This window comes from Megalobrama amblycephala, unplaced genomic scaffold, assembly GCF_018812025.1.
Source record: "Megalobrama amblycephala isolate DHTTF-2021 unplaced genomic scaffold, ASM1881202v1 scaffold536, whole genome shotgun sequence".
NCBI lineage: Eukaryota > Metazoa > Chordata > Actinopteri > Cypriniformes > Xenocyprididae > Megalobrama > Megalobrama amblycephala.
The window spans coordinates 27,769-55,036 of record NW_025953448.1 but is presented as its reverse complement, the minus strand read 5'-3'; the positions used below and the strand labels follow the sequence as shown (position 1 = coordinate 55,036).

Genomic DNA, 27,268 nt, shown 5'->3' with positions numbered 1-27,268 from the left:
ATGCTAACAAACACTTTCTTTAAAGACGGTGTTGTATTGATCAAAAAGAGTTAAATGGCCATTTTAAAATAATTTGAAGCTGGTTATTTTGATGTTTCAATGTTTCATTCTCATCAAACAAAGACTGGATTAAGTAGCCTGATATTTCATCTTAACCTGTAAACCCATAACATGTTGCATAAAACTTTTTTGTTCCCCGAGTGTATTTTATTTACATGGCATTGATAAGAAAACCACTGAACACTGTGACATTTTCTGAGACATCATCCCAGATCCATGAATACTTTTTGAGTACCATATAGACTCGATCCCCTTTCTCCAAATGCAGCGTTAAGGCATTGCCTCCGTTCTCTGTAGGACCGTCACTCTTGTGATGTTTTGTTAATGTTTCTTGCTTTCCATTTCTATACAAGGCCAACAATGTTGGATTACTAACTCCACAATGGTAGAAGAAACTGAAATAGTAAACTCCTCGTACCGGTGCTGTGAAAATCCCTGTTAAAGAGTGAGACAGATCTCCATTAACAGCTGTAGACATGAATTATACAAGTGTGTAGATATTGTTTTCAGCAATGTGGATTATCAATACCTGTGGACTTGTTATAGGCATCACCAACATTACTGTAGATTTTCTTGTAAATCAGTGTTGTATCTGCGTTAACTGGTCCAAAGAAATCATTTGATCCCAATGCAGCTGAAAATGCCACCTTTGGTTTGTCTGAAGAGAACATATACCTTCTTAAAATGTTGAAAACTGTCTCCGTAGCAATGCAAACAATTTATATATAACTCTTTTTGAAAATACATTTACATTATATATATATATATATATATATATATATATATATATATATTAAATAAAGATTACTGGAGTACGTTTTACAGGAAAATACTATTTTAGCATTTCTACTTCAAGATTTCACATTTAATTCAGTGTGATGTCATTTCTTTGAAACAGACATTGCTAGGAAATGTCACAAATACTTGCACAGTAAATCATATACCAATTGTTTTTCAGTGAATATGATATTACAGCACATCGGTCTTAAAAACACTAGTCTCACCTCGGTTTTCCTTTTGGAGTTTCTCAATCTGAGCTTCACTGTTAGTAAGTCTGGTTTCCAGAGTTTTCAAGAGTTGGTTATCTGTGTCTCCAAGTTCCTTTAGTACGTCTGTGTATTTTTTCAAAAGAAAAAATGTTTGTTTTCATCTATATTCAGAGGCATTCAGAGTGAATACAGTATATAATATTATATATGTTTTTTTTAAAAAAACATTAAAAATAAACTAGCTTTACATGTAATATCAAATAACACACTACAGATTAATTATAATCAAGTACTTTACATGTGCTTAAGTATGTTTGATGTCAATGCATCAAAATAAGTGTAGGCCCTACTTATTGAAATCATGACAAAAGATTATTAAAACACAATGCTTTATGGTGAAACCATAGAGTCCCCGTCAACCGAAAGTTGCAAACGACTTTTCTCCAGTGTTGTGACGTATTTCCAAGTGAAACGGAATATTTAATAGAGGGCAGGGTTTTACTTTAGCGCTCCTCCTCTCCATCTCTTGCTCATAGCAGACTAACGGTCGGAGGGGAGTGGTTTAGGCGTTTTCAACTCAAGCCGTCAAACTGACGTTTTCAGGGAAGGAACGCCATTCCAGACCTCAAAAACTTTTCAGATTTTGATTAAAGATTACCGCGACAAAAAAATTTGTGTATTAACTTGCAGGGATTAATTGTTTTACCACAAGACTAGCAATATGCACTAACAAAAAATTATTTCATGCTGACTTTAGTGTATTCAAGTTGTCCTTTGTCCTGTTTCTGGTTTTGTTTACAGGATCCCGACAGCTGTGCTCTATGGAAGCTTATGTGTAGCAATATTCAATTTGAAATGGAATATGCAAAATGGCAATGCAATATGTAAAATAGCAATGCATTTCTGTATTAAATTTACATTTTCCATTCCATATATGCAATGTTAGGAGCAAAATCATAATTCAAATTCAATAATAAAATTTACATTTGCCATTTCCTACACTACGTTTAACATATAATTTAACATATAACATATCATTTAAATGTTAATTGTTTCTCTTTGTGAGGTTTGGTTTGGAGTGGCTGAAATGCATCTTTACGCACAACTGCCAGCCTGCATGGAGAGCTTCTTGAGACTCCAGAGACACCAGCAGCTTCAAATACCTGTTTGCTTCTCAACACTGGCTTTTTTTATAGCTGCTTTTTGACAGGAATTTTCATTAATAAGCCTTTATTTGACCGAGTTCTGCTGTGCTCTAAATCACTCACAAATAATTATGATAATTTGAAATTCTCCATTCAGTTTCACACAAAATTAGTTGTTTTCATGCCTTTTGAACAACATTGCACCATTTCATGCTTTTCATCTTCAGAAAGATCTTTCTTCCTCCACATATTGCATGAGAACTGTGACTTGCTTAATAATGTGGAACAACCTCTAAGTAGGGTTTCCACAGATCTGGGAAATTATTTTGTCTAAGATTGAAACCAGTTATCTAAAAAAAACATTTTCTTAAAAAAACTAATCTGAATGTTTATTGGACTGAAATCTTACTGATATGTCACTTGCATAATAATTTGGAACACGTTGTACATGAGAGACATAATACAGATTTTGTTGTACTGTATCTTTTAACATATTTTCTGATGTTCATTCATGTTTATTTTGTTCTGTAACATGGTAAAGAGGAGGGGATGAACGCATTCACTTTCGCTCTGCTCGCTTGAACTGTGGCACTACAGTGATTTCTCGCACCAAGAGGGTATTTATTGTTTGAATTTTGTGATAAAATGGACAGAATTTTAAAGATGAGACATTTTTTTTTCATATCAAAAGTAACAAAGCACAAAGCTTATCGTGATGTATTGGACAAATTTCATGATGAAACCTAAAAAGTGACCCACAGTCTCTGTTCAACTTTCTCTTCATAAATATGCATAATCTATCCTAAATGCTTATCCTGTAAATTTGTGAATACACATGAAAATGTGAACAAAAACAGTGTCTATTATATAGCTTATTATCATTAATATATGAAAATTAAAATTATGGGTAATAATAGATTATGACAGAATTTTTACAACCCTGTCCGTCAAAATGACTCACATAGATTCACAATGAACTTCTGTATGATTTGCATTTATTATGAATAATTAATAATGATTATTATTAAAGGATATAAATGATGAGATTTGCATTTGTTAAAGTAAAGAAATTATTTATATTAATCAATCATTTATTTTTCAGCAATGAATGAGGTCTTTCTGCAGAAATGCCATGATACAGTGGGCTTAAGAGTCAACAGATTTTGTGTTTTAAGTTGATTATCTGTTGTGTGTGTGTTTTGTTTTAATTATGCACAATTTATTCATTGTTTTATTTTTATGTTATATATTTTTCAATGTCCTATTTGGTTTTCATACAGAGAAATGTATGTTTCAATTGTTAAAGGCTTTGTATTGCTTATTGTGAATTCATATGATTAAGTACAATAGCCTACATTTGACATTAAATACATAATATACTCTGTGTCTTTAAGGACTGTTTGTAACAACATGAACGAAGGAAATAATATGTTCATATATACAGTCAGTTGGGAAACACTTTACAACATGTTACACATTTATTAATAGCCACACCTGTTAGGAAATATGGTTGTCAATAATTGACTGTGTGAATAACTGTGAATGAAGCAAATTATAAATATTTTTAAAAAGATAAAGATTCATGCAGAAAAAAAGTGCATATGGCACTTACCTGAAGCCAGTATGGAGCCGATAGTGTCACTGGCTTCACTCACTCCCACTTTACCCACTATCCTGTAGCGGATCAAGTACTGCTTTCCAAACTCCAGTCCAGTCAGAGTAAAGTCTTCATCAGATGTGTTTTTGACAAGCCACTGTTCCTCAGCATCAGAATCTGCATTTACTTGCTGGTACTCCACTCTGTACCGCACAGTTTCTCCAGTTGGGGACTTCTGCAGTTTCAGGGACACACTGCGCTCCAGGACATTCTTCACTATTGGTGGGGGAGGCTTCGACACGAGCTGGAACTGTGTGTTTGTCAGCTTCCCTTTTTCATACAGATAGATGGAGGAGCCTGTACTGGATGGATCGGCAATGGCAGAAATAATGAATCTGTACCTCTTTTCATCTTTATTAGCCTCTGAAAAACTTTTGAAAAGAGTTAACTTCTCTCTCATCTTTGAGATGACATCAGGATAGTGGATCCACCGTTTGACAGATGGTAACATGCTAGAGCTCGTTTTCATTGCCACATCTAACTCTTTCAACTTAGCAGATTGCACAAACTCCTTCAGGGTTGAAAGATACTGGTCTTCATACTTCAGAGATGTGAAGGTCAAGCACACTACAACATCAGTATTAGGATCAAGGAGGATGGTGTTGAGACGGTCTGAGTCTTCAGTTAGGATTCCCTCCAGCACCTTGGTGTGAGAACTCAAGAAGTTAAGTTCAGACTTTGCATGATCCAACCACTGGTTAAGCATGTCAGGATTAAAAGGGGAGCTGTAGTGGATCTTCAGGATGTCTTCCAATGAATTTTCCTCCATCTCTCCTCCTCGTATAGCAGGCAAGACCCTAGCCAGTGCTTTCAGGATCACTGTTTTGTAAATGCTAAAAGAGCCCTGAAATGAACAGAGCCTCTCTTTGATGTCTCTGAAAACATTTACCAGTGTATTTCTGAGGAGGTCGTTGCATGTCCTCTCTGCTTCACCCAGCTCCTCGATTACATCTTCAGTTTTGGAAACCAGACTTGTGCTAATTGTTCTCTTCAACTGAGCAGCTTTTGTATCCAGTAGAGAAAGAGGATAGAGCCAGACTTTTATTGGAACTGCATTCTGTGGATCCTCTCTCAGGAGAACAGGGAGTTTCTTGTACACCTCTACAGCCTCCATGTAAGTGGTGGGGCTCTTCTCAAGGCGGACGTCACCATAAAATGTGCAGGCGATGCTCTCAACCATTTTCTCATGACCATCTGACATTTTTAAAGCTCCTTCTCCCTCAATAGAAAATGAAGGGATCTTCTTGATCATGATATTTAGTTGTCCCTCAATCTCCTGCTTGTTCTCCTCTTCTGAAAAGGTCCGGTCAAACACCATGAAGGCCTGAGCTCCATACAGTACAGCCGTGACCACATGAGTTGCAGTTTTCTGGTCAAAGACCTCAGGGTAGGTGATCTGGCCCAGGTGAGTCATAGTGAGCTGTTCGAATCTGGAGGTTTCACTGTAATACATTGTAACTCTGGACTGTTGGTTTGAGGATTTGGTATCATGCAGAAACTTGGCAGATCCTCCCACCTCCACAAGCCCTCCCAGAAAGCTGGCCTTCAGTGAAGCACTCACATCCAGGAGACTGGACTTACTAGAGAGAGAGTCGGAGCTACTGAACTTCAAATCTGTCATGAGCTTTAGACGACTATCCAAATCTTCACTCAGTGACTTCTTATCCCACAGAGTAACACCTGAAATGAGAAATGGCTTCAACAGTTACATATGAGGGTGCAATGCCGATTTTGTATCTATATAACACAGCTAATTTAATATTTGGGTGCTTAATTTCATCTAAAAATGACCACACATGTACTGTTTTGTTGATTCACTTTTGGGTGAAAAAGAGAATAAAAATCATTTTAGTAGGTACCATACACCACCTGGAATGAAGGTGTCCTTGCGGCAGTCATAAAGCATACCAGGAAACAGAGGTCTTCCTAGAGCTGCAACTTCAATGGTCTCTGATGCCATGACTGCAGTAAACAACAATGAACAATGGAGATATGTATATTTGATGTTTAATGACTACTTTATCATTCTAAAATTATTTTTACTTGTTACTGATTTCATTAGTTCTCACATATTTTTTAAACACTTAATTAAACACTTAATTCAGTGTTTAAAAAATCCAAAAACAAATAAAGGTATACATTCTTCCTTCACTGAATGCAATCATTAAAAAAAAAATTCTATCCATTGCCTGCTGTGAAATGACATATGCATCTGATTAGTTTGAAGAATTTTTTTTTTTCCTAATGCATTTTGAGTTGTTGAGATGTATTTTCAAATATATTTCAAAATGGACAACAAAATTTGCTAAAATATATTTTCAAATATATATTTTCCAACAATATATTTTTGGCCATTTTCTGTATATTTTTTAAAAATATTTTTTCAAAAGCATTTAAAAATATATTTTGTCCTGCATATATTTCAATCCAAGAAAATTCATCCACGTCACATTTGAAGAAAAACTTTTATTTGTTGTCTATAACATGTGAACATTTGAATAAAAGCAAGGAACATACTTTACAATGTTCAAAAAAATACAACAATATACTCAAACAAATGTAACTTTTTTGCTTTCAAGAAGTCTCAGTTTCCCCAGTTCAAATCCTCTTTGGACACATTTGGAAATCTCTTCTTTACTGCAAGACAAAAATCACAGTTATTATTATTATTATTATTATTATTATTATTATTTTAACTAAATGTTTCTAGTAAATTGTCCTTTCACCAAGTATGGATATACCTATATGGCTGCCAAGGTTTCCTTATCAAGGGCAATTCTTCTCTCTCCACCGCTGTCAGTTTTGCTCTTTGCTCGTACAAAAGACAAAACACAATAACTGAACATCTGTGCAGGTACAGAGGGCATGCACTTGCGGATTTCCTGATATATTTGTTTGCACTTGAACTAAAACAATTTCAGGTGTACTGGATTTTAAAGACATTTAATGGGCAAATTTTTGGACAGTACAGATAAGAAACTGATGATTGAGAAGAGGTCGAATTAGCCTCTTTTTTTACACTTCTGCATTGCATTTTCAATTAGTGATTACTGATTAGTGTTCTCGTTTCAGGTGTGTCTAGTTAGTTGTATAGTTGTACTTGTATATATTTCCTGTGTTCTCCCTCAGTCTCTGTTGGTTCTCATTTATGGTGTATGTGGTTATCTCCTGTTTCTTCCCCGGTTCCTGTGTATTTGTCATTAAGTGAAGTTCCTAAACGTAATTTACGGAGGAGCGAGCCCATCTAATCTTCTAATCAACAGCCATAGTATATAAGCAGCTGCTTACCTCTCTTCAGTCTCAGCTGTTTCAGCATCCGGTAGTGCCGTACTGAACAATGTCCGACACCACGGAAATTCCACCATCCCCCTTCAGACGACGAGACACCAACAGTCACATCTCGTGTAAGGTCGGATCTCACAGATCCAAACACGGATGCTCTCTTTCTGAGCGCTCATACAGACCACGCTCCGGATAACCACTCTCTCCTCCACCCTCAAGATCGCCCGTTTAACTGCGCCTCATCAGTCTTCTTCACAGGCTTCATCTCTTCATTCTGCCGCCACTAATACACTGATTCTAACGTTACCCATTTCAAATGGTCCGCCAACAGCCTACGTCAAGTCCTTTCCAGCTCTGGAATGAATTTCTCCCGCAGATCATCAAAAGCTAAACTCTACGATCTTCTTTAGTTCTAACAACAGTTCCAGCATGCCAACAAACACTTCAACATCATAAAAGCAAGACTCAGAAGTTTCTCTTCTGACCTGATGTCCTGAACATAAACATTTACAGCACGCTAATCCACAGGCTGCCGCCGCCGCACGCACTTCCTCGTCTGCCGTTTTTCCACCCGATCAACAACAGCGGCCGCAAAAACAGTCCCGCTGCTTTTCTAGCTCTTCCCATATGCAGCTCCACTCCTCAGGCAAGAACTATCCAAACTTACTCCTGTCTCCCGCACTTTACTTCCTTCTATGGATTATGAAATGAAGCCTCTTGAATCTTGAAGCTTTTAAAAATAAATAAATAAATTTACAGCAGCCATAAACCAGCCAGTGCAGCCAAAGAATATAGATGTACAGCTCAGTCATTCCATTAACCAAATAAAAGCCTGGCAATGTTAAACGTGTAGTTCCCTTTCGAAAGGGAACTTCTACTCTGCGCTTAGAATCGCGCTTTGGGGAACGTCCACGTGACCCGGTGTTTCGAAACCTCATACCAAAACTCCAATCCTATTGGCCGGCGACAGTCATATGGCGCGACCCGGAAGTATAAAGGCGCGCCAACGGAAGCAGACAGTATGCATCGTCTTTTCGGGACTGTTGTGTTTACCTCACTCTGCATTCTTTGGTTAAGAATTCATCTTCCAATCCACTATGTCTGACAAAGGTAAGAACTTTAGGAAGTGTGCTGATCCGTGTCCGAGATTTCTGACACCGGAGGATACACACGACCTATGTGTTCATTGTCTGGGGGAAGAACATGCACGAACAGTGTTTGAGGGCTCTGTTTGTGTAAACTGTGAGCGTTTTCCTTTGAGGACGCTCCGTTCTCACCTGGCCCTCTTCTCGAGAGAAGGGGCGTCAACATCTGTGCCTGGTGGATCCGGTCCCGCTCGCGCTGAGGCGGAGCGAAGACTGCATTCATGGGGTTCACAGATGGAGCTCGCCGCCGAGTTTGAGAGGGGTGTGACCGTCTCTCAGCCTCAGGCGGCGGCTGGCGATGACGCGATCCTGAATGATGATGATGTACTATCTCTTACATCATCAGATCCAGGAGCGAGTGTTCTTCTGGCTGCTAGCCCCCAAGAGCAGGTGATGGTGGAGGAGGAGGAAGCGAGTGAAACAGCTTCTTCCTCCAGGCCTCCCTGTTCAGCGTACGCTGAGTTACTGGAGGTTATGGAACGCGCTGCTGGCAGGCTGCAGCTGCCATGGGAGCGCGAGAGGAAAGAGGTCGTTCGCGGCAGTCTGGACGAACGATTTCTTTCCGATCATAATCCTGTAACTCTGGTGAGCCTTCCATTCCTTCCGGATCTCCACGTAGAGATCGAGAAGGCATGGAAGAGCCCATACTCGGCGAGAATTCATACACATCAGCGGGGTAATTTCGCTGATGTGGAGGGATTACGCCAGCATGGGTATGTAACGATGCCGCCTATTGACGATACGTTCGCGAACTATCTCGTCACGGGCAGTGCACCGTCACTGAAAGCTCCGGTCCTGCCGTCCAAGCCCCTTAAGATGACTTCACGCTTGAACGGTAGGGCGTATGCTGCAGCAGATCAGGCTGGCACAGCTCTGCACACTATGGCGGTGTTGCAGGCTTACCAGGCTGACTTGCTGAAGGATCTGGATCAGGGGCAGGGTTTGTCCCCTGATGCAGTAGCTGAGCTGCGCCGCACCACAGATCTTGCTCTCCGGGCCACCAAGCAGACGGCCGCCTCGATCGGCAGATCTATGGCGGCCATGGTGGCCACGGAAAGGCATCTGTGGCTGAACATGGCGGACATCGGGGAGAAAGAAAAGGGCTTTCTCCTCGATGCCCCGGTCTCGCCCTCTGAACTTTTTGGCGGTTCCGTTGAGACGGTTGTGGGAAAGTTCAGAGAGGCGAGGGCGCGCTCAGCAGCATACAAGAACTGTATACCGCTCAGATCCGATTCTGGGCCCAGACACCCGGGAGGCCCTGGACCATCTCAAGCTGAGGCTCAGAGACAGGTCCAGCGATCCAGTGTCGCCGCTCGAGCGTCTCCTCCGCCTCGGAGTAAGTCGCAAAAGCGGCGGGATGCGAGGAATAGGAAGCCAGATCTGAGGCAGGTGATTGATAGCCGGCGTCAGAACAATCCCCGCCGGTAGTCAATCACCTTCTTGGTGGGGGCACACTACATCCGCCCTCGCCTCTATTCCTCAGGCCTTCCCGGAGGCTTTTTGTGAAATCACATGTTCAGAGTAACACCCTTGAACAGTCTGGACTGACACATGGGCCCATGATGAGTTTTTCTCTGACGACCCGCCGTCTGACTTGATAGTGAAAAGGGTTCTTTGGCAATGGAACCTGAATTATCCTCCCACTCTGGTTAGGGTGCTTGGGTATGTTGCTTCCATTCCCCTTTATGGGATCAGAAGCGATATTTAAAACAGTGATATATTTTTTTTTTGTATACCCGTAACTTAGCGGCTAGACTAGAGCTAGGATATGTTTCTTTAGGAAAAGACAACATTATTTCTGGTTTTCCTGGCCTCCTCCTGAGGGAGTCGTGTGGCCGCATGCCCATTAACCCCTGGTTATGTAGTGCATGGGTTGAGTGGCAGATAGGTTGTGACTATCTTTTTACTTCCTGTTCTGTTATCTCAGGTGGTTTAGGCCCTTATCTTGCTGAGGCAGATAGGTTGTGTAGTTTTACTGCTAGGCCCCACTTTCTGGAACTTTGTCAATAAGGGGAAAAATGTTCTCCTCTAGGCCACTTGCTGTGTTTTACAATCAAGTTTGAGTAGACATTACCACAATTATTTAATGTCTTTCTCTATGGCTTGGTACAGATCAGAGGATCTGTAGGGAGTAATGATCCCCGTTGTGAATGACATATGTTTAAAACTCTTACCACGCTTTAAGTTCCAAATCCCTTGCCCTTCATAATACTGTACGTGAGCTTGATCATCCTTTTTGGCTAATCTTTCTAAAAGTTGGCCTGTTGTCACATAGCCTCTTCTAGTTAGCATTGGCTAGGTTAGCATGCTTGGTTTGTTCTTATGCTCACATGTTATACACTGCCACAGGCCGTGCCGCATGTTGCATTGGAGCATAGGCCCTGTAGGCCTCCTTCAGATCATGTTGGCTGTATTGGCTTTCATCAAATAAGCCTTATAACATTGCCCGTTGGAATGTGTATTAGCGCTCTGATTTGGTGAAGCTCTGAGGAGCTTCTTTATCAGTTGTCTAACAGTCCCCTATACTTCACAGCTGTTAAATAACTACCTGTTACTATATCGTTGGCCCTTTTTAGGCCTTCCTGTTAGTTGACTGGTTAGGTTCAGCCTGCAAGTATATTTACAATGGCGAACGCCACTTGTCTTCAGGATGGCAGGCCCTAGGGGCCTCCTTCTTGGCTGACTTGTTGTGCGGGATGCCTTGGATCTAATCACTCTATGAGCATACTCCATGCAAAACAGGCCGCTGGCTTGTTCTTCATAGGAGTACGGATATTTATGATCTATCTCTTCCGAGAGAGTTTTGATACATTGCTCTTCAGTGACTTAGATAATTGCCAGTTTGGCTTCGGCCCCCTGTTCCTGAATTGGGTGGGCTCTGAGGAGCCTTTCCCTCTTTCAGTTGACTGATTGGCACAGTCCAGAGAACTGACTACAGAAAGCATAAGCCTTCTGTTGCTAAGATCATTGGCCCTCCTCAGGCCTCCTTTTTTAGCCAACGGGTTGGCTAGCTGCGACCACTCTCAGAGCTATTTCTGACTATGGACAAACAGCCCACTCCAGGTCTGTTTGTAGCAGGAAGTTGTATATTTCCTCTGAGGAGGATATTATACACTGCTCTTGGTGGTCTGAATCTGCCACTCACTGATGCCAGATGTTTGCCAAAGTAGGCCTCCTTCTCGGCCTCTGAGGTGACGTTTGGAGTTCAGTTAAGAGTTATCTTCTCACTGAGAAGTACAGCATGTTGCTAAAGCTCTGAGTAGCTAACTCGGAGGTTGATGGTAGTACACCTTAATGAGGTTTGGTGTCATACTATTGTCTCAACACATACTAGTAGAGCTCATCCACCTATATGTCTGAGGTAGGCTGGTAGTCTCCTAGTGAAGGCCAATGGACTTACGCCATTTGTTTAAGGTTTTTAGGCTCCGTAGCCGCCTTTTGCTCAACATTTGGTATATGTTGATGTGTTGGTCGATCTGAGGATCTCTTCACACACCGTTGGCCACAGGTCCGGATGGTGTCTAACCCCCTTTTTTGGTAGGTTAGTTCCTTTTTCTGGTATCTAAGAACACTGCAATGAGCTGATGCCATGCATTGATCAAGGTGACAGGCCTCTCGAGGTCTTCTTTGATAGAGTATTGGCGTATGTGGTACTCCTCTAGCTGTTAGAGTAAAAGGGGGCTTTTACCGAGTACACTGCTCATTGGTTTGTGTTGGGTAGTATGTGCAAGTGGGCAGAATGTTCTGTTTACCTCGGGACAGAGCAAGGTTCGGGATGGCTCCTCTGGGCCATCTTCTGAATATCTGCATTACTTCAAATATCCATCAGTCATGTTGTAGGCCCCTTTCTCGGCCTCCATGGGTATTTGCCCATTGCCTGGTCTACCTGTTAGGTGAGCTCTGTACTTCCCTTTGGGTTGCGTACTTAATAGTGCTTAGCTCCCTAAGCTGACTGGGGTGGTTGGCCTTCCCAGGCCTCCCACTGGGTTTCAGCCTATAGGCTGGTTTGTGCTTACCTGATGGATCAGGTTTAAGCGCACAGCCTCCTTAGTGCGTAAGTTAAGCGCTAAGTAGATCCTAGACGAGCGGAATACACTCCCCTCAATACGAGGGTCCATAGCACTCAAGCTGAGTTCTGCTCTCCGGGATGCCCGTCTCTGCGCACGAGTTTGGGTGCTCCTGCCTCTCTGCAGTCACTCTTACCCGCTCCCGTTAGTGGAGGTTGCGTCTTGGAGATTCTGTGTTCAGACAGGGTTGGCTTCACACCTAGCATGTCTTATGATAAGACCAGGTCAGCCTCCCTGGTGGCATTGAGGGTGACGTTGTCCCCTCTAGTGGCTGGGCGGGGTCCCTTTCGGGGCTCCCTGCCCTCATTCCCTAGAAGAGATCACTCTGTCTGCAGAAGTGTGGATTTCAGAAGCTCTTAGCGGCCTTATTAGGTCTTCCCTCTTCAAGAAGACCTTTTGTAGGGCCAGCTGGGGCTAGATGGCCTTAGGGAATGCTGTCACTGACAGTCAGGTGTAACCCGAAGGGGGAGTTGCTTCAGTTCCTATAGACTGTTTGAGCCTTTGTCTCAGCCATTATTGGATTGGCATGCACTCCCCTAAGCATGGCGGCGTGGGTATATCGTTCCCCAAAGTGTGATTCTAAGCGCAGAGTAGAAGTTCCTTTTCGAAAGGGAACGTCTCAGGTTACGTATGTAACTATAGTTCCCTGAGAACAGGGAACGAGACTCTGCGCTTCCCTGCCATGCTTGAGGGTGCCTGCGGAACAGTCCCTCAAAGACGATAAATACTATCGGCTTCCGTTGGCGCGCCTTTATACTTCCGGGTCGCGCCATATGACTGTCGCCGGCCAATAGGATTGGAGTTTTGGTATGAGGTTTCGAAACACCGGGTCACGTGGACGTCCCCCAAAGCGCGATTCTAAGCGCAGAGTCTCGTTCCCTGTTCTCAGGGAACTATGGTTACATACGTAACCTGAGACGTTTTCTGATAATTTCCATACTAATGTGTTGCATTAAATTAAATATAACAATAATAATAATACTAACAGAGTTGTTTGATGCAAGTAAATCATGCTCTAATTATGATATGGTTTTATACTGTCTTTATGGCAGAATGTACCATCATGTAACTTAATATATATATTAGTAAATGGACTTTAAATTCCATAAACCCGTAGAGTAGTGGTCTGGGTTCAACATTCTGAGATGTACAGCATTCATGTGACTGGAAAGATAGTTGAGATAGTGACTGGATAGATAGTTGGAAAGATAGTTTCATTTATCACCGCTCCTCTGAAAACATATGCATTCATTATAATTGAGCTGTGTATTCAATATGAGATTTGAAGCTTCAGTTTCATATGTAACATCACTAATTCCTTCTGCTTTTTCAGTTTTTTTTTAATCTTCTTCATGATAAACCCATGCGCCAGGATGCCCTCGCAGATGGTTACTTCTTGCTCACCCCCAAACTAACTTACCCAGAAAGCGGATCCTAGCGTGAGGCTGTCTCCGCTAGTGGTCCCTCACCCTCTATCCCTTTACAACTTGCCTCATTCCTCTCCTCCCTTCTGTTCCCCAATTTCTTCTATCATTCTTCTTGGCACAGATCCTAGCGTGAGGTTGCCTCCGCAAATGATCTCAACACTCTTTTTGCCCACCAACCCCTTTCTCTCACTTTAGCCATCTTGGACACCAGTCAGTAATGGAGCCCTCCTCCCAGCATCCATCTTTTTCCAACACCAAACACTTCTTCAGGTCTGAGCCGCTCGACAGCCCATTCTCTCGCAACAGCAGTCCCTCTTCCAGCTCCTCCCAATGCAGTCACCATGGAACAACCAACATTCTCAACCCATAACTGTTCCCTAATTCCATGCAGACATTTGATCTTCTTCCTTTGGAGCAGTCATTTTTATATCTACCTCAAGCTTTGCAGCTAAGTGAGCAGCCTCTCTCTTCTTCAATCATTATTTCCCAGTTAGTTGTGAAATGGACACCATCCAGACAATTTCCAACCAGTTCTTTCTTCTTTTTCAAATTTAGAACATTGGCTCTGGAAGCAGACTCCAATCCAACTTCAGTTCCTCCTGATTCAGAACTCTCATTCGTCCGGTCCATTCCCTCAAGACATCTTCATACCACATCCACAAATACCATACTGCAAGCCGTTTCTCCCAGAACACTCCAAACCTACTGGACAGCTTGGAGTTCCTTCAAAAAATTCCCACAGAGCTTTCCAGGAGTTTTCCCTCCTTTCAATATCCTTCATCTCTTACCTCCATCATACCAATTTAATTCAGCCAGGAACAATCAAAATCTACCTCAGTGGCATACATTGCTCTCCAAGTTCATCCATGGCCAACAGTGCCCTGACTCTTCAAGTCCCCAGATATCCCTCCTCATCAAAGGTTTACAAAACCAATCCCCCTCAGCCAAACACCAGACAACCTTTTAACCATCCATTTTTCTTATCTTTCTGCATAGGTGCAGCCATCACAGCAGCCCAGAGGGGCCTATCCGAACACCAAATTAAAATGACTGGTCGATGCCATGCCTTTAAAACAACATATGTTCGATCGGTTCTACATCACAAACACTAGCATCTTTCTGCGTCTGGACCGCTTCTCCCTACTATTTTTGCATCTCCCCGCTTACCAAGCCCCGCAGGGCTCATATTCGTCTGGATGCAGTGAGAGCTCTCCCTTTTCGGATGTGTGTTAGCTACCACTCCTGGAGTGGGCTTTCCCATTCGAATTGCTGTGTGGGCTCCCCCGTCCAGATACTGTGCAGGCTCTCCCGTTCGACTTGCAGAGTGAGCTTCCCGTTTATTTTATCAGGGGCTCTCTCCTTCGAAATGCAGCGGGAGCTCTCCCGGTCGAATCGCAGTGTGAGCTTCCGTTCAGGTGCTGTGGGGGCTCTCCCTTTCTGAATCGCAGTGTGATTCTTCATGTTCTTAACCATGGAGGCTCTCCCATTGGATCGCAGTGTGGGCCCTTATGTCCTTATGTGATCCAAACCACCTTGGAAGGACGGTAGCTCTGCGTTTTTATCTATATACTGTAGGCTCCCTTTTTCTGCAGCAGGCAGGTTCGCTCTGGATATCAGTGGCCCGTTTTCCCTTTAGGGACGAGGACCTCCTTCCCCTCTGTTGGCAGCTGGGGGCCCCATGTACTTCTGAATTCATGGGCCCCCATGTTGCGGCGGGATGTTCTCCAACCACGTACTCAAACCTCCAGTCCCAAAAAACACCCAGACACAAGCTCTGGACTTAAGCATGAATTCACTGAGAAAAATATTGAAGTTCATTTCTGATAAGGAAAAGGATGAGGCTGCTGATATGGCTGTGCTTCACAATAAACTGAAACAGTATGAAAAACGACAGTGTCGGCGCAAAGAGTTGATGGAACATATTACATCGTTCCTGAGAGAAGAGGACGAGGAGGAGGATCAAAGTGGAAAACCTGTCACAACACCACCAAGGTCCCCTTCAGTAATTTCTTCACCTCCTCATTCCTCATGTCATTCTACCCCTTCATCACAATCACCTGACATTGAGCTGCATGCCAAGAGATATGTGAGTGCCACACAGCTGAATGCTAGTACACCTGCTGCAGAGGGCGAGCACTTTGAACCCGGTTTTGTACCAATACAGCCAGTCACTTCACTCCCTTTGTACTCACCAATTTCATCTGGTACGTTACCTGCCGCTGTGCCCCATGCTACGAGAGCAGAGACTGTGCCACTACTGTACACAAAACAGTTTCCCCCTTATGAGGATGGTGTAAAAGCCTTTCAGCCTCAGGTGCAGCCACAGCTAGTAGCACCCACACCAACCTACCAGCATCCCAGTTTGCCATATGTCTATACAACAGTGGCACCTTCTCCACAACAACCTGTCGCTGCTCCACCTGCATCAAGTTTTTCAATTCCTCAATATACTCCAATGCTTCCAGGAGTGTTAGTGCCTCAAACTCTGCACAGTGCTTCAGTTCCTGCCATGAACATTCCTACCCTTGCAGACACTTCTTTACAGTCATTGAACCAGCCATTGAAGCAACCAGAATACTTTGTGCCTCACCGCCCTTTGCATGCTGCGCCCCAGCCTAAGATTCCTGATTTCGTGAATGACAATGAAAGGGAATTCGCTAACCTGAAGTTAGCACTGGACAATCTTCTGGAACCTCATACAGAGCTAGATGAGAAATACAAGTACCACATTTTGCTGGAACATCTCAAACTGCCTGAGGCACAGATGATTGGCCAATCCTGCCGCCATCATCCATATCCATACTCAGCAGCTATGCAAGCTCTTCAATTACAATATTATCAACCACACCAGCTGGCTCAGAGCGAAATAGCAGCAATCCTCACAGCACCAGAGGTCAAGCCAAATTACGCTCGCAGTTTCCAGAGTTCCGCTCTCCGTGTCCACCTCTTAGTGAGTATGCTGTTATCTTTGGAGGGACCCAGAGGGATGGAGTTGAACTGCTGCTCGCATGTAGATCGCTTGCTCAGTAAGCTGCCCAAGTACTTAAGAAATGGCTTCATAGAGTTTCTCCAGCTGCAAGGAAAGCTCAGTTCCCCAAATATTAACCCGTACAACCTACAAGGCTTCACTGGATGGCTCCAAGTCAAGGCTCAGCAACAGAGACTGTCCAGTAGGTTAGTGCAACATTACCAATATGAGAAATCCCCAAGCAGTGCAAAGGAAAAGACTGTGATTAAACCTAGAAGCCAAAGTACAGCCTTATATCATGGTGCAGCACCCACAGAGGTAGCAGTCTGTACAGCTCTCGGGTGGGCTCTCCAAGGAGCAGTAATGTGTACTACAGACCATGCACCAGTGCAGCAGTGTTTCTTCCTCTCCACCTCCCACCCAGACGATCTTCTCTACAGAAATGTGGAATGGTTATGGCAACTGAATGTGCTGCCCTTTCGCAATGAGAAACTGGTTGTCCGGTCTAGGCAAGACAAAGAGGCTATGGATCTGCTTGAGTCCCAAACGCAGCAAGTCAATGTAAAGGGAGTACAACGTTACGCCACCCCTCTTCTGTGGAAACCAGGTGCACTTAAACTCAAAGGCTCCATGCAATCCGTTCTTGCAAATCTGAGGAGTACTGAGAGGAGGCTCTGTAAGGACTCTGAGAAGGCTGCAATCTATTCAGGAGAGATTACCAAGCTTATCGAGGCAGGATATGTCGCCAAGCTCAACCAAAGTGAAGCAGCCCAGTTAGGCAAGTCATGGTACCTACCCCTCCATCTGGTGAGCCATAACAACAACGACTGGTTTTCAACTGTTCGTTCAGACAACAAGGTCTGTCTCTTAACGATCAACTCCTGCCAGGTCCTACACTTGGACCATCACTGTTGGGTGTCCTGCTAAGATTCAGGTAGCATCATGTGGCTGTAAGTGTCGATATCAAGGGTATGTTCCATCAGATCCGTCTCCTGACAAAGGACAGACCCTTTCTCCGGTTCATTTGGAGAGATCTGCAGAGTGAAAACCCTCCAGATATATACGAGTGGCAGGTTCTACCATTTTGTACAACAAGCAGTCCATGCTGTGCCATTTTCGCTCTGCAGCATCATGCTCGCAGTTCTGAAGCCAAATATCCAGGGTTGCAAGATATAGTACACCAGAGCTTCTACGTGGACAACTGCCTAACAAGCTTTCCTACTGTTGCGGCAGCTAAACAAACAGTAGACAGTCTACGCAGTGTGTTAGCAGAAGGAGGGTTTGATCTCAGACAGTGGGCTAGCAGTCATCCAGTGGTGGTAGCTCATCTTCCAACTGAAGCCCGCTCCTCTGCCACAGATCAGTGGCTAGTTCAAAACCACATTGACCCGATGGAGCCCACATTGGGCCTCAGGTGGAATTGTGCAACCGACACCCTCGGATATCATTATCGGCCCATTGAGCATGCAACACTGACTATGAGAGCTGCCTACCAGGTGTTAGCATCCCAATATGATCCACTGGGATTCATACTACCATTCAACACCAGAGCAAAGGTGATCATCCAACAGTTGTGGGCCAAAAAGAGAGAACTGGGATGACCCAGATCTACCACCAAACCTTCAGGCTGCCTGGCTCAACTGGGAAAATTAACTTAAACATCTCAGTGCAGTATCCATCCCTTGCTGTTATTTACCATCCTCCGCAACTGCAGCAGAAAAGCACAATTCCATCCATGTGTTCTGCGATGCCTCTGAAAGAGCATATGGGGCAGTGGCATGTTTGGCAGTTCAAACCATAAGTGACATTCACGTTTCCTTCGTAATGGCCAGATCAAGGGACGCTCCTAAGAGGCAGCAGTCTATGCCTCGTCTGGAGCTTTGCGCTGCCTTAGCTGGAGCTCAGCTGGCCAAATTGGTGAGGGATGAGATGACTCTCTACATCAATCAGGCAGTTCTGTGGACAGACTCCATGACTGTGCTAGAGTGGATTCAATCAGACTCCTGTCGATATAAGGTGTTTGTTGGAACATGAGTCTCAGAGATACAAGAATTAACAGACCACAGATCTTGGAGGTATGTAAATTCGCAAGACAACCCAGCTGATGATATAACGAGAGGTAAAGCCCTCCAAAGTCTGGCTGAGCCCAGTCGATGGAGTCGAGGGCCTCCATTCTTGAAACAGAACCCAGAGCACTGGCCAAAGAAACCTGAAGTCGTACAGTCAGAAGTAGTATACGAATTAAAAGGCCTATCCTGTTACTGCCTAATGACGGTTGAAAATGCTTCAAAGCTTCCTGATGCCACCCGTTTCAGCACATGGAGTGAACTTGTGGAGGCGACTCAGCAAACCTGTCAAGGGGCGGCCACATCAAACTCTGCAAACAGTGAACCTGTGACCAGTAGAGAAGCTGAAGCTGTTCTGCTAAGAGCATGCCAACTCCAGAGCTTTCCCGAAGAAGTTGCTGCTCTCAAGGCACAGAAACCAGTTCCTGCCCACAGCCGATTAATCAGTCTTGCTCCAGAATGGGATCCACTGACCAACCTGATCAGAGTTGGAGGCCGTTTAAGGAGGCTGGTAAACTCAGACCCAGAACAAATCCACCCTATTGTGCTGGACCCAAGACACGCAGTAACGAAGCTCCTTATCAAAGAATTTGATGAGCGTCTGTTACACCCAGGATCAGAGAGAGTCTATGCTGAGATACGGAGACAGTACTGGATTCTCAGAGGACGCCAGGCCATAAAGCACCATCAACTTCATTGTTTGTCCTGTCAGCGCTGGAGAGTGCAGCCAAAGATCCCCTAAATGGCAGATTTGCCACCAGAATGCCTCCAACTGATCTGTCCACCTTTCTACTCAACAGGCATTGACTGCTTTGGACCATACCTGGTCAAAATAGGAAGGCGGAAAGAGAAACGCTTGGGCCTGATCCTTAAATGTCTCACAACCAGGGCAGTTCACATTGAGATCCTTAATTCAATGGATGTAGATGCCTTCCTTCTTGCACTCCGCCGGTTCATTGCCAGAACAGGTAAACCACACGAAATCTGTTCTGATTGTGGCACCAACTTCCGCGGAGCTGACAGAGAATTACGAGAAGCTTTCTCCACCATAGAGACAGAGCTCAAAACTCAGCTTTCAGAATACCAAATTTGCTTCAAGTTTAATCCACCCAGTGCTCCACACTTTGGCGGAATATGGGAGCGTGAGGTCCGTTCCATAAAAAATGCTCTCCAGGTAGCTGTCGGAACCCAAGCTGTCACAGAGGATGTCCTGTCCACCATCCTAGTAGAGGTAGAGGGGATCCTCAACTCAAAACTGCTGGGATATGTTTCAACAGACGTCGCTGACATTGATCCGATCACTCCAAATCTTCTCCTTATGGGGCAGCGGGATGCATCTCTCCCTCAGGTGGTGTATGCTCCAGGAAATATGGGGCGGCGAAGGTGGCGTCACTGTCAGAACATGGTGGACCAATTCTGGATACAGTTCACAAGAAACTACTTGCCTACTCTCCAGACCTGGCAGAAGTGGTGAAAAGCTTCAGAAAACCTGGAAGTAGACTCTGTTGTACTGATCGTAGATCCACAACTCCCTAGAGCTCAGTGGCCGATAGGCAAAGTTCAGAAGACATTGCCCAGTAGTGATGGATGTGTGCGGACTGCTGAAGTAATCATTGACGGTAAAACTTATCTCAGACCTGTAGCCCGCCTGATAGAGTTGCCTGCTCTAGAAGGTAACACTAAAGACATTTAGAGAATTCCTTTGATTACCCATTTGCTGCTCAAATGTGGGGGCGGCTGTTGTGAATTCTCTCCTTTTAAGTTTAAGTTCATTATGTGTGTGACGTTTTAATTATGACTTACGTAAGTAATGTAGTGCAGTGTTTACTGCGTGTATGAGTTCAGCTTATCTGTCTATTCACTATCACTCCAGCTAGGCAGTCAGATCGTACGCTCTCACTAAAGTGCAGCATTTATGCACAAGAGAAAGTTAATGACAAGTAAGTTAATTCAGTGTATATTGTTATTAATGAAGATCGTTACACTGTATTGCAGCAGTATTAGCTTTGCGATCTTTCTGTGTGTAATTTGATCCTGTTTAACGAGCGGATTTGTCCCGCTAGCTTCGCGGCTAATATCGTTAATGTTTATTAAAGTTATTTGCTCCAAGTTTAACATTTCTCAGTTAGATCATATCATTCTGTGGTCGCCATTATTACTGCCTGTATTACTCATTACCCTTTATAATTCATATTTTGTGGGTTTTCTAATCTTTATTACACTGCAGCTCAATATTGCTGACTCATGCTGATATATTACTCAGTCATATTTATATATCAGTTCTTTATGTAAGTTGTTTATCATTCAGTTTGTAATCTGTTAAATTGTTGATTTATATTTAGAAAATGAATATTTATTTCTGTTATTTTATTTATTTCAGAAAACTACCTCAAGTACACTTCCATGTGTATCTGGTCACTCTTGTATAATAAAAAGTTAAAATCTATTTGATGACTCCGACTCCCTGACCAGAGTTCTGCAGCGGTCAATAACATATACACCAGCTTTCAGTGGGGCAATCCCCAACAGAGAGAGTATTTAACGCCAGGAGAAGCAGGAGCGAGGGAGAGAAGGACTACTGGCTGCTACACTCTTGGATGCCTCTTCTATGACTGAAGTGAAACTTGGATTATTTTGTGGCCGTTTTGTGCCTGTCTGCACACCTTTTTGTTATAATTATATTAATAAAAGCAGTCAGTAGTCAAGCCGACCCTGTCCTCCTCCATCCTGACAAACGAACTCTGTTACAGTGACCAATAATTATTATTATTATTATTATTTTTTTTACTTTTTAAAGTGTTTCATGATCATTCTCACCTTGTTGCTGATGCACAAACTGTCTCCACTTCTGCTACTGAAAATAAAAAGTAGATTTTTTTTTTACAGTAATGAATGTCACATCTAAATCTGTAGATGGTGACAAATAAGCATCTTTTGTTACAAGCGACTTATTGAATCACTGGCTCAACTGGTTCATCGAAAACAACTTGTCATTCAGCAGAAAGAGAACAAAAACAACAGTATATAGTAACTTAAAGGGTTAGTTCCCCCAAAAATGAAAATTTTGTCATTAATTACTCACCCTCATGCCGTTTCACACCCGTAAGACCTTTGTTAATCTTCGGAATGCAAATTAAGATATTTTTGTTGAAATCCGATGGCTCTGTGAGGCTTCCATAGGGAGCAATGACATTTCCTCTCTCAAGATCCATTAATGTACTAAAAACATATTTAAATCAGTTCATGTGAGTACAGTGGTTCAATATTAATATTATAAAGCGACGAGAATATTTTTGGTGTGCCAAAAAAAAAAAAAAAAGACTTATATAGTGATGGCCGATTTCAAAACACTGCTTCAGGAAGCTTCGGAGCGTTATAAATCAGCATTTTGTTTTGTTTTTTTGGCACACCAAAAATATTCTTGTTGCTTTATAATATTAATATTGAACCACTGTACTCACATGAACTGATTTAAATATATTTTTAGTACATTAATGAATCTTGAAAGAGGAAATGTCATTGCTCCCTATGGAGGCCTCACGGAGCCATCGGATTTCAACAAAAATATATTAATTTGTGTTCAGAAGATTAACGAAGGTCTTACGGGTGTGGAACGACATGAGGGTGAGTAATTAATGACAGAATTTTCATTTTTGGGTGAACTTCAACTAACCCTTTAAGCTATATTAAAAAAAAAAAAAAAAAAAAAAAAAAAAACATTAGTGAATGAAATGTCATTAATGGCAAACCAGCATATGCTTGAACTCTAATAACAAGCAAATAACATGTGTCGAATTAACAAGTTAAGCAAACATTTAAATTTAGCAAAAACTTACAGGCTCCACTATCAGTCACAGGATCGATCAACAACAGCAAGAGGCACGGTCTACCAAACACTCTACAGCTGAAATGTAAAAAAAATATTAAACATTTTGTGTGTAGCGTTAGTTTTCACTAAGTGTCCAAATTAAAAACAACTAACCTTAAAACGTAAAAAATCAATAAATAAATTTTAAAAAAAAATCTTAGATCACATGAGGGGCAAATGAAACAAACTGGGCATTAAATTGACAAATAAAGTTAAAAAACCTTGACAATACAAAACATACATCCAAAGTAATCCAAAATTACATATGTGAAAAACAATGACTAAAAGTAAAGTTATAGCTCTTACCTTTTCCTCCAAGAACTCCCGGTTGACTGATGATCGTTGTTAAGAGATTTTCGGTTTCCGAAGGTGGAGCATACATGAATATTCATGAGTTTCTCAGACATGCGCGATTGCACATGCAATTGAGAATTTTAGTTCACATTGTATCTCAGCACATTAGTGGATTATTCCATAAAGATATATATTCTCAGCATCACGGCGGACTTATGCCTAAACTACAGTTGTTTAATTACTTTAGCTAGCCTAACAGTTTATAATGTTCTTTAGTATGCACGTTTTGTGCAGTAGTTTATAAATAGCCAACCTTCAGCTATCGTCTACATTGGGTTCAGCTTGTGCTCTTCCTTTGTATCTTGCGATGTAGCAATAAATGTGTCTGTTGACGTAATTTTTTGTAACCTACAGACTACTGATGTGATGAAACATTTGTTAGTGTACCTGTACATTCTCTGGTTTTCTGAAAATGTTGCTGAAACCATAGGCAACGATCGATTTTTCATTGGTTAAATCAATGGAGAATATCTTGTATTTTTCCGTGGGTGCTCGACCAAAAATATGAGATATTCTCCATTGATTTAACCAATAAAAAATCAATTGCAGCTTTCAGGCATGATTATCTTCACCTTTTTATAGTTTATTTGTGGCCGTTTCTATTGTGTTATTTTATCCACCAATCACTGCACAAGTTAAGGTTACGTATGATGACGAAAACACGTTAGTGCTGCTAACCCTCCCGGAACCCATAAAGATTGCAGTGCAGTGCCTGCAGTTCGAAAAAAACATTTTTTGAATGGAAGTCTATGGGAGCACTCTGCACTCGGCCAATTCTCGGCCATAGTGAAATCGCCCAAAAAGAGGCGGTACTCCACAGAACGTGATTGGTGCTGATTGGACTATATCCTGAGGCAGAACAAACAGCCTATCAGTGACAGCTAGCGTAACACTGTGGTTGAGGGGAGGGGAGGGGGGTCCACCCCTTTCTCACTTTGGTGGTGCTGTCGCCCTATTGCCCTAATGCGGCAACCGCCCCTGACTGAGCCGCTACTAATCATTAGATATCAGTGAGAGCATTACTGGTGACAATACGGAAGTGACTTTTGTTTGGTTGGTAACATAGCGTAATTTGCGTGTGTGACATGTCCCCACCACTTTTTTTTTTAGGGATATTTTGCTGCTCAGATAGCCTATAATGCAAATGAAACATACAATTGACAATAATTTGTGTTAAATAAGAAGCAATCTGCCACTGGAAAAAAATCATGTCGCTGTTATCAGTGGCGGAACTCTCTTGTAGCTCGTGCACAGACTTCATGGGCTCTATCGCTAATGGTGTTGCGGCAACTCTCTATTCTTCTTTCTAACGAAATCATTAACAAGATGCACACAAACATGTCCCTGCTCTAGAATATTTATATACATTCATTAATGAACATCTTTGGTCTTATTGAGGAAAAAAAAAAAAAAACTAATCGAGGCAGATTAGAACCACTGATAATTAAAACCCGGAATGTCTGACTCGCATTACGTAAATTCTGCCACGTGAATTTTTTGGGGGGGAAAAAAAGTCAAAACATATATCACAAATCCTCGAATAAAGATGGGATTATGGCCTTGATTTGCTTTTGATTACTGGATGCTTGGTATTGTAGGACTGATGCCAGAGTGCCTGGACCAAGAAAGGGCTACTCTTTGAGAAAACAAAGTCAAAGGGAAATTAACATTTGAACTCTCTCTTGCAAAATAGCATCCCCACCCGGGACGCAATCACACTGAGTCAATCACACCTCAGCATTTGCCTTAATCTACATTTCACTCCCTTCACCCTCTTCCCCATCTCTTCTCTCTACATACAGAGATGACCTAGAATTCACCCAAAATCTATCTGGTTTAATGTGAACAATCATCAAAGGAATGCTATACAATGTTTGGTATTGTTTGAAATGTCTCAGTGCAACTGGTACAATGGTCTCGTCTACATAAAAGTAAACCAAAGGCAAAGGTATTAAATGTTTTAAGAGTTTTAGAGATACTTTGGTTGCAACCATGGGTGTGCCTCTTTCCCAGGGTCTTTCATCTAAATTACCTCCTGTTCCACAGCAAGGTGCGGACCCCTGAGGTCTGTGACCCTAGTCAATGCAAATTCTGATTGTAAGTTCATGCCCCGCATTGGGGGATGTTTTGTCTTGGTCTGAGTATTTAAAGAAATGTGGCAAAAGGCTCAGGGGCTTCTGTATTCAGATGTGCCCTCATTGCTGGGTGTCCAGGACACCCAGTAATGTGTATTTTCCTAATGTCAGGTATTCATCTTGCTCTATTTCTGAGGATTTGATGTTTGTACTGATCATCTTTGAATTGATTTTGTAATTGGCATGATACATTTACCTGACTAATAAATTGTCACATTTGACTTTATTCTGATTTACTCTGAAATTATTGACTTCAGTAGATTCTGATGTATCCATTGTTACCGCAAATCTGCGTCAGGTTAGTAACGGACTAAAGTCCAGTTGAGTGGAGCATAGGCACACTAACTGTGATTTTAGAGCTCCGACTAATGCTTGGCATTAGTTCAAGTGTACTTAGACTGTAAAGGCTAAAAAGGGAATTTCCGTTTAGGCAACAAATGTTGATCGACCAACCTAAATAGGGTGAGCCTTACCTCTGTTTATTGTAACGTTACTCTAGCTAAGTGTACATGGTAAAACCATGGCATAACCAAACCAAAGCTATTATAAGAGAAGTAATATTGGTCGACTTCCCTGTAAATAGTGGTTATGACCTCTGACTAGAGTTAATGTTACTTTAATTCAAGTGTATACAGATCTAAGGGGACTACACAAATACTTTTAGACAGAGCAAGCATGAAAGCGGCCTTCTAAATAGTATAGTCAATTACCTCTGTCTAATGACCAAGACTGGCGAGTTTGTGATCGTGGGCCCGCATATTAATGAATGGCCAGTGCGAGGACCCTGTGCGACACTGAGAACCGAATGAACAAGTACAATAAGAGTAAAGAGTTAAATAGAATATTCAAATGTAAAGCTAAATTATTATACAAATGACCAATAATCAATTGACATTTTAAGCTAAATTCGAGGTCATAATAACATGGAGTCAGATAAAAGATTATTTGGAATTAAACTACTTTGCCACGCTGAAAAGACGGAATGCGCAAGAAACCTTCCCCGCCCGGTGGGAAACCGCCATTGGGCCGATTGGGCGGGCCTTACAGTATAAAAGTGTGATTAGTGAGACAGTAATGATATTTTGTTTTTGAACAAAAAGATGTCCCCTAATATATATATATATATATATATATATATATATATATATATATATATATATATATATATATATATATATATATATATATATATATATATATATATATTTAATAATTATTTTTAAGTTTGTTACAAAGTCATCCACAAACATTTTGGCCTGGTCCTGTTCCCACCTGCCTCATCCCTCCCCTCTGTGTTGCCTGGTCCTTATGGAGTCCAGACCTCCGTGGTCAGCTCCAAACTATTCCCCTGGAATATTTTCCCACCCCAGATGATTCCTGTCTGCCCTGGTCCTCCCAGTTGGTACCTCCTTGGACCCGTTCGCCCAGTGTGGACTCCTGGAGTCCTTCATTGTTGTAGTCCTGTTTGATATGCAGAGTCCTGTTCCAGCAAGTTGAGCTTCCCTCTCCCTGCCAAGCAGCAAGACCGGTGCAGTGCCTGATTCGTGCCCTGTGAGTCTAACTACGTGTGTTATGTGATCCTGTCTGGCTCTCGATGCATCTATTGGCCTCGTGCTGCACACCAGCCTGTTTTCACCCTGGGCTGATCTCAGCGGCCATTCCCTCAGCTTGCTTGTCATCGTGCCTCATCCCTACCTACTGTATGGACTGTGTTCACCTCCTCACCCTCAATATCTTAAGTCTTGTCAATAAACCTGTAACACTCATCCTGCGTTTGAGTCCTCCCTCATAGATCCCTGACAAGAGTGGCCCCCAAATTATTTGCACAAATGTAAAAATACTATTCAATGTTTGTTTTTGTTTTTTCAAGAACATGAAATCTAATGTTAACAAAAGCTTTCTATTTCAATACTGTTCAAACTTTCTGTTTTGTGAATCCAGAAAACAGGCACTGTATCAGTGTTTCCACTTTCATTCAGCAGCACAATTGTTTTCAGCACTGATAATAGTAAGAAATGTTTCTTGAGCAGCAAATCAGCATACAAGAATGACTTCTGAAGGATCTTGTGACACTGAAGACTGGAGTAACAGGAAAAACAGACATT

At 42.4% G+C, this 27,268-nt stretch overlaps 2 protein-coding genes across 2 annotated transcripts; both read right to left on the bottom strand.

The window, feature by feature from the left end:
• Window positions 1-211: 211 nt before the first annotated feature.
• LOC125261951 (complement C1q-like protein 4) lies at window positions 212-3,189 on the bottom strand. Its single transcript, XM_048180531.1, has 4 exons — window positions 3,156-3,189; window positions 1,065-1,172; window positions 590-718; window positions 212-495 (listed from the first exon to the last, which is right to left on the bottom strand). The coding sequence occupies exons 1-4, from the start codon at window positions 3,187-3,189 to the stop codon at window positions 212-214; spliced, it is 555 nt and encodes a 184-aa protein (XP_048036488.1).
• A 507-nt stretch (window positions 3,190-3,696) lies between these two features.
• LOC125261952 (neoverrucotoxin subunit beta-like) lies at window positions 3,697-5,811 on the bottom strand. The gene is made up of 2 exons (XM_048180533.1): window positions 5,721-5,811; window positions 3,697-5,531 (listed from the first exon to the last, which is right to left on the bottom strand). The coding sequence occupies exons 1-2, from the start codon at window positions 5,809-5,811 to the stop codon at window positions 3,775-3,777; spliced, it is 1,848 nt and encodes a 615-aa protein (XP_048036490.1). The 3' UTR covers window positions 3,697-3,774.
• Between the last annotated feature and the right edge of the window lie 21,457 nt (window positions 5,812-27,268).